The sequence below is a fragment of the Camellia sinensis genome, chromosome 10 (genome assembly GCF_055761805.1).
Source record: "Camellia sinensis isolate YWXY chromosome 10, ASM5576180v1, whole genome shotgun sequence".
Classification (NCBI taxonomy): domain Eukaryota; kingdom Viridiplantae; phylum Streptophyta; class Magnoliopsida; order Ericales; family Theaceae; genus Camellia; species Camellia sinensis.
In genome coordinates this window covers 80,290,042-80,297,651 of record NC_138970.1, presented here as the reverse complement: position 1 = coordinate 80,297,651, position 7,610 = coordinate 80,290,042, and the positions used below count along the sequence as shown (strand labels likewise).

General features: G+C 32.2%; 1 protein-coding gene across 1 annotated transcript; it reads left to right on the top strand.

Moving 5' to 3' along the window:
• The first annotated feature begins 3,162 nt into the window (after positions 1-3,162).
• Positions 3,163-5,200, top strand: LOC114279768 (CHUP1-like protein). The gene is made up of 2 exons (XM_028222050.2): positions 3,163-4,271; positions 4,531-5,200. Exons 1-2 carry the CDS (start codon positions 3,411-3,413, stop codon positions 4,990-4,992), a joined length of 1,323 nt encoding a protein of 440 aa, XP_028077851.2. The 5' UTR covers positions 3,163-3,410; the 3' UTR covers positions 4,993-5,200.
• The last annotated feature ends 2,410 nt before the right edge of the window (positions 5,201-7,610 follow it).

Genomic DNA, 7,610 nt, shown 5'->3' with positions numbered 1-7,610 from the left:
GCTTGGCTACTTTTCTTTTTCCATTTTTATATTTTGTTTGGTTTGTCTTGGTTGGTTCCTTACCATCCTAGGTTGGAGCTAGCTTATGATTTAGCTTTCTTCTCGGTGCCAACCTAGTTAGGATCGTTTAGTTTAACTATGATACTTTTTGCTCTTACTTGCTTTATTGATGTTTGCGATGTACTTTGTACTTCCCTTTTATCAATAAAGTTCATATTTTGTTGATAAAAAAAAATGTTTATCTCTACATTTTTTTTATGCATGTGATCATATTTTAAATTTTGATTATTCATCATATTCAAGAATTAAAATAGCAAATCAACATAAATAAATAAATTAATTAATTAATTATAGGTCAACTAAAACATAACTCTTAGCATATAATTCTGACATCACGTTGATTTTTTATCATTCTATCACCAAATGAAATTTAGATTCAGTTAAGTTGTGATTGATATCGCTAAGGATTCAATTTAATGATATCCCATGAATCAAAATCCTAACGGGAAAATATCACATCATTGGGGTTTTAAAAAATAATTACAAATTAATAAAAAAAAACTTTTTATATATTAATAATTAAAATTGTAATATATATAAATATATATATTTTTTTTTTTGTTTTGTTTTTTGTTTCTGACACCACTGGGTAACAAACCCTTTTAATTTCCAGTGATGCAAACGACTATTGATGAGGAACATTGCTCAACAACCATTAACGAAATCGACTTGCGATTCTAGGGCCAAATAATATATCCAAAGCGTTGATTAGTCACAAAAAAAATAATGAGTGGATCAACAGTTGCAAATTTTAAAACATGAGGGACGGTGGCGTTGAACATCTTTTAACATGCCTTCATCTACTACGAACTTATAATGAAGGATCTATTGCTAATTTTTCCAATTAAGTTTCATTATAAATAATGATATAAGCCGAACGATAAATAGCTTTTTATGATTGATAGAATATTGAGTTTATAGTTTTGGGAGATTTGGTGATAGTCCCCTCACTATCTAATTTGTCTTTTAAAAGGACAAGAATTATATAAGTACTTTCAAAACCCCCTAATATTTTAAAATTTGTTTCTTTTGCTATATTACCCTCATATCTATCAGCTCTATATATTTCAGAGTAAAATTTTACTCTGTATGAAAGTAAAATTTTACATTCTGAAACTAAAAATAAAATTTTACTCTGTATAAAAGTAAAATTTTACTCTGAATAAGAGTAAAATGTTACACTCTGAAACTAAAAGTAAAATTTTACTCTGTATAAAAGTAAAATTTTACTCTGAAAAACTAGTAAAATGTTAGACTCTACACAAAAGTAAAATTTTACTCTGTATAAAAGTAAAATTTTACTCTGAAAAATAAGTAAAATGTTAGTCTCTACATAAAAGTAAAATTTTACTCTGTATAAAAGTAAAATTTTACTCTGGTTCTGTCAAATGAAAAAAACAGAACAACAGAACCAGAGTAAAATTTTACTCTGGTTCTGTGAAATGAAATTAGATAAAAAACAATAAAAATAAATCAAAAACAAACAAACAAACAAAAACAATACAAATTAATCAACAAATCAACATATCTAATTGAGAAAAAAAACTTCAAAAAAAACAAACAAACAAAAACAAAACAAATTAATCAACAAATCCACATATCTAATTGAAACAAAAAACTTCTAAAACTCGATCAACAATCACACATCTCAATGAAAAAGAATACTTGTGTTCAACAACACTCATACACACAAATATATATATACATATTTTACTGTTCCTCATCCACATTCCCAACCTCCTGTTCAACTTCTTTCAATCCCGAAGCTTCAGCCTTCGCATTCAACATCGCCAGCATTTCATCAACAACCTCATTATGTTTCTTCTCCGCTTCCAATTGAGCCATCTCCACCGCACTCCGAATCTCCATCTACTCCGAAACCCTAGCTTTCGAATCTCCAACGACATCCTCATTCAATTTTAACATACTCAAAGTCACATCGTTGCTGATTATAAACATGAAGAGAAGACCTTCTGCTGAAGCTTGGAAGACGCGACTATGGCGGCGGCTTGTCGATGACCTTCTGCTGAAGCTTGGAAGATGCAACTATGGTGATTATGATACAGTTGATGACGAAGCTGATTATATATGCAGAAGTTGAGGGTATAATAGTCCTATAAAATATTTAAATAATAAATTTTGTCCTTTATGCAAGACTTTATAATTATGAGGGAGTTTAGAAAGTATAATTTTTTTCTTAGTCCTTTTAACAATAAAAAGAAGGTAAAAAGGATTTATAACTAAATTTCCCTATAGTTTTCTTCTCGTTTTTTTTTCTTTTGTTTTTTCCAAATTTTTAGGATTTTTTGGGAGTTTGTGATGTTTGATGTAACTTTTAACTTCTGTGACAAAATAAATAAATTAATTAAAAAATTAATTATTAAAAGTTGTGGAGGGAATACTTCTAATTTCTCCGTCTAGATTATCGGTATGTTAGAAAGTTGCATTGGACAAGATGGTATCACTTATTTTGCCCCGTTTGAGGACCATCTTTTTTAGTTAAAAAGTCAAAAAGTTACTAAATTAGTCAAAAAGTCAACAATTCATACCAAAAAGTTAAAGATTCTCTTTTCTCTTTACTTTTTGCACATCTTTTCGTAAAAAGTCAAAAAGTCATCCCAAACATACTAGTTTTTTTTAGCTCATATTTTAGTCAAATAGCCAAAAAATTACTAAATTAGCCTGTTCCCAAATGAGGCCTTACGAAAAATGAAGTGAAAAGAGAAAGACGAAAAATTATTTATTGATCTTGAAGTAATATTGCGTGTTATTCAATATGTGACACTTAATTTTTTGTGCTCAAAAACTTAATTTAAAAGTGATGAGTTCTATTATTTTAATTAATAATGTACAAGTTGAGACACTACTACTATATGTCGAGGCTAATAAATAAAAAATTTCTCAAAAAGTCACCCATTTCTCAAAAGACTTGATTAAGTTTTGGTCCTAGATTAAAGCTACATAATTGTCACTACATGGACGGTCCAAATTAATCATCACATGTATGCCATGGTATGAACCCATCAATTCAAAATGCTATTAAATCAACCAAAAAAAGGAACTAGATTCCAAATAGCATGAGAGAAAAGTGAAATAATGGTGGCCTATAGGAGTGCTATGGAGTGATCAAAAAGCAAAAGACCACCATTACTCAGAACAAAAGGAAAGTTCAAAGCAAGCACAAAGGCAAAGAATCTCAACCAAGACATGATCATCATAAATTAATATTAACTATCCAAACAATCCACAACTTGATTTTTTATTTTATTTTTTTCATTGTATTTAATTGAATTTGATCAATCACAAACAAAGCAAAACCAAGCTATCAAAGTTGGTCATTGTTCATCAATATGGAAAGTACAAGATCAAAGGTAGAGGTGATGAAGCCTGTCCTCCTCAAGGCTGGAATTCCTATAGCCGTCTCTGTGGCTTGCTTCATCTTTGCTAGGCTCACAACAAGAAAAAGTTCAGTTTCAAAAGCTTTAAATTCAGAAAACCAAGTGAATTCTCTTTCAACCAATTGCAAAGAGTTCAGAGATGAAGAGAGCTGTCACAGCCTTGATTCCATGTCTTTGTCTTGTATGAATGATGATGAAGAACAAGAACATAATGTAATAAAAAGTACCCATTTCACAAATCCACTAGCATGTTTGGCAAGCCACGATAAAAGTGATGCAGAAGAAGAGATTTTAGGCCTAAAATGTCAAATCCAAGAACTTCAAGAAAGGGAGTGGCAGCTAGAGATGAGGTTTCTTCAGTATTTCGATATGAAAGAGAAAGAGTCAGTGGTAATGGAACTTCACAACAATTTGATGTTGGAGATGGCACGTGTCGAGTTCATGGGCAAAGAAATTTCTTCCATGGAAGCGGAGAACCAGAGGTTTGAGGAGTTAGTGGTGGAGTATTTGAGAATAGTAGAGCAGTTTGGATTTGCAAGATTGGAAAATGGGTTGCTTCACAGGAAAGTTGAGAAGCTCTCAAGAAAAACAAAAGGGATGTTTCGGGTTATCCAAGAACAGAATATGCAAATTGAAGAAAAAGCAGCAGAGGTTTTGAGAAATAGCAAAGAGTTAGAAAAAAACATCAATTTTATTAAGGCACTGGAGGATCAAATCACAGAGCTTCAAATTGTTGTACACCAACAGCAGCAAGAGAAGAAAGAGCTTTTGTACAAGCTAGAGTTGATAGAAAATTCAGCTTCTTCAAATAAGGTTCAAACATTTCTTCTATTAGGCATACACTAATCTTTTTCCCTTTTTTTTTTTTTTTTTTTGGTTCATTGCACATATTTATACAGGAGGGTCTGTGAGTAATAATCATATCACGATTTGCTAAACTACACTTATAGATGATTGGTTTGCCAAGATAAAAATGTGGCGAATGCAAATACGAGAAACATTGTATGCCCCAATTGGGACCTTTATGGTATTGCAGCTATTGTGAGTCTTAACGAGGGTACTTGTTTTGCAGATTGAAGAAGGGATCAAATTAGAGGATTACAATCAGGTAGTTAGTGAACTAGAACAAGTCCAAAAGGACCGAGCAACAGAGGTTAAGGAACTTATATTCTTGCGTTGGTGCAACGCATGCTTGAGGCACGAGCTAATGAGGAGGGATCAGCAACAGAGAGAACAAATAGAAGCGAGAAATAACCAGTTGGAGTTGGAGTTTGCAGGAAGTGGAGAGATTGAATTGGATGGTTCGGTTTTGGGGCACGGTGAGGCTTGCTCATCAGGGGTCAAAGCCGGAGCTTGTGCTGATTCTAAAAGGCCGAAGTTGATCCGAAAGCTTAGGAAATGGGTGGAAGGGAGTGAGAAGATGAAAGAAAAAGAGAAGCATGAAGTGAAGTGCTTTGGAAGCCCTTTGGTTTCTGATAGAGGAGATGATGAGGATCCATGTCTTCCTCCAAGGAAGACATGTTCTAGTAAATGACTAAATTTACAAGTTCCAATCTTCATAGCATATTATACATACATGACATGACAATGCAGAAATAACTTGGAAGGAACAAAAAGGAAAAAAAAATTGTTTCCAAGGGCTAAGAATGTGCGGTGAATTTCAAATTTGAGGAGTTAAGTTGTAGTTTGTTTCGATATGATTCAGTTTTTATGAACAGTCCTCATGATTGTTGGCTCCAAAACAGGAATTGATTTTCTTAAAAATTCCAAGTTGAATGAGCCATTTCTTTGGCTGATAATGGTTGTCTCTACAAAATGATTTCCTTGGGATAGTAATATCATCGTAGTTTAAAATAGGATGAGCATTTTTTGAATTCAAACAAACCCCATATACTGACCATTGTGAATCTTCCGTTAAGTTTTTCTTTTTTTTACTGATGTAAAGCTATATGTTTTGAACACGAGTAGTCCAGTCATAAAAGAGATTAATCTCATAATGAATCGCAAAATTGGGACATTCTAGGGTACTTCATAAACTAAATAAGTTAGTTACAAGTAATTCGTTGGCATTCAGTGTCAGTTGATTGAAAATACAAGAATGTGCTAAACTAAAGAAATGAGAACCCGTAGTCAATCCATTGTCCCAGTTGGCTAGAAGATTAGCATATTTGCTCGCATCCTGATAGAAATGGTTGATTTTAGATACCCCTAGCTCACAACTACCATCATCCCTTACGTTGTGTTTGGTTGCGGGATTTAGGAAAAGATTTGAAAATAAAAAGAGAAAAGATGTATGAAACTAGATGAAATGTAAGTATATTTTATTCACATTTCGCCTACCTCTTCTCTTTCCCTTTCCAAATCTCTTCCCAAATCCCCCAACACTTTTTCTCTTTCCCTTTTCAAATATCTTCCCAAATCTCCCAACCAAACACAGCACTAGAGTCCGAAATGCTACCTCCATTGTTGTGGATGCTGAACCCCACAACCCGATGGTCGTGATGGTGTCTAATAATTCCTCCTCCTGTTTGCCCAATCTGAATTTCTTTTAGCGGCCCGATCAGTGTAAAATTCAAAGGGGAAACCATATGCAAATAGAAGAAGGGAAAAAAATTACGAACACGTGGAGAGGTCCAAGTGACACTTGCACTCCCACATCCTTTCATTTATAATTTTTTTCTCCTTCTCCCACCTGCATATAATTCCCCTAAAGTTTAAACCAACTTATCCATATGACCGAAATGACTTCTTTATGGTTCAGAAGAACATGTCATTCCATCAGGGTCAACCATTGAAAGGATTGATTTACATAACATTAGGATTTACTTCACAAAAATGAATCTAAGGAGAAATTCCTTGTTAAAACAAGGGGGCATAGGTTGTGCAGTCCTTTACCCATTTTTCCTTCTCAATTTAGTGATCAAAATTAAAAGGATAAAGGTAATTCTCCCAAAAAAATAAATAAATAAATAAATAAAAGCACAATTCAGGTGGTGTTTGGCAAGTGGGTTGGGGCTAAAATAGCCACAAAAGACAAAACAGGCTATTTTAGCCACAACAAACAAAACATCACATCCAACCCATAATCATTACACTCTTCTCTCACAAAAAAAAGCCAAAAAGCCAAAAAGCTAAAAAGCCCTTCCCAAACCAAGCTTTTTAGCCCAGGCTAAAATAGCCAAAAAAGCCAAAAAGTCAAAAAGCCAACCCACTTTCCAAACGGAGGCTCATACTTGTTTTGTAAGTTTATATATTGTAGGTTTATCTATTCCTGTACCTATTTTTTTATATATTGTAAGTTTATCTATTTTTATTTTTAAATACACATGCAAGGTTATGAAAGTTTGGGGATGTTACTGTTACGCACTAAAACTATGTCGTTTTATTTTTTAACTACAATATTGGGGTCAAAACTATGTAGTTTTATCCAAATTTTTTAGTCATAGTATTTAAGTCCAAATTATGTCGTTTTGCTGTCATAAAAAAACATGAAAATAGAACATATTCATCCAAATATGTTTTGCTATGACGAAAGTTTTATTTTTGGTTATTAGATTATGGTACTAATTATTTTCTGTTATTGTTCGGTCAACCGGTTATATTTTTTGTTCTTATAATAGTCATTTTTTGTTTATCATTTTTTTTTTTTTTTCTTGTTTGGATGAACAGGTTCAAAATTTTATTTTTGATAAATACATTTTGTTTTCATGTGTTTTTAAAGTAGCAAAACGATGTAGTTTTAACTTAGTAGGTGTTTGGGAACTCACTATATACCAGCCATCTTTTTCCAATACAAAGCTAATAAACAATAAGCCAAAAAAGCAAGATATATCTTGTTATTTTTGCATTAATGAAAAAATCTACTTTTTTATTTTGATAAAAAGATAAATATACCCTCACGTGTCCCATGGCCTCAAAGAATAAAATAAAAATTTTGCTTACCAAGCATGTGATGGGGGGCAAATTTTTTTTTATTATTTGTTAAAATCTAAAAAACACAACTGTATAAGCATTTTTCAAATATTATTTTGAAAAAAGTAACAAAATACACACACAAAATAAAATAAAATAAAAAACCAAATAAGCAATTTCCAAACAACAGTATGAGATCAAATTTCTACTTAGGATGGTTTGGGATATTTTAAATAAGTG

Coding starts and splice junctions, on each gene's coding strand:
- LOC114279768 (XM_028222050.2), top strand. CDS start 3,411: ATGGAAAGTACAAGATCAAAGGTAGAGGTGATGAAGCCTGTCCTCCTC. Junction 4,272..4,530: donor ATTCAGCTTCTTCAAATAAG/GTTCAAACATTT, acceptor CTTGTTTTGCAG/ATTGAAGAAGGGATCAAATT.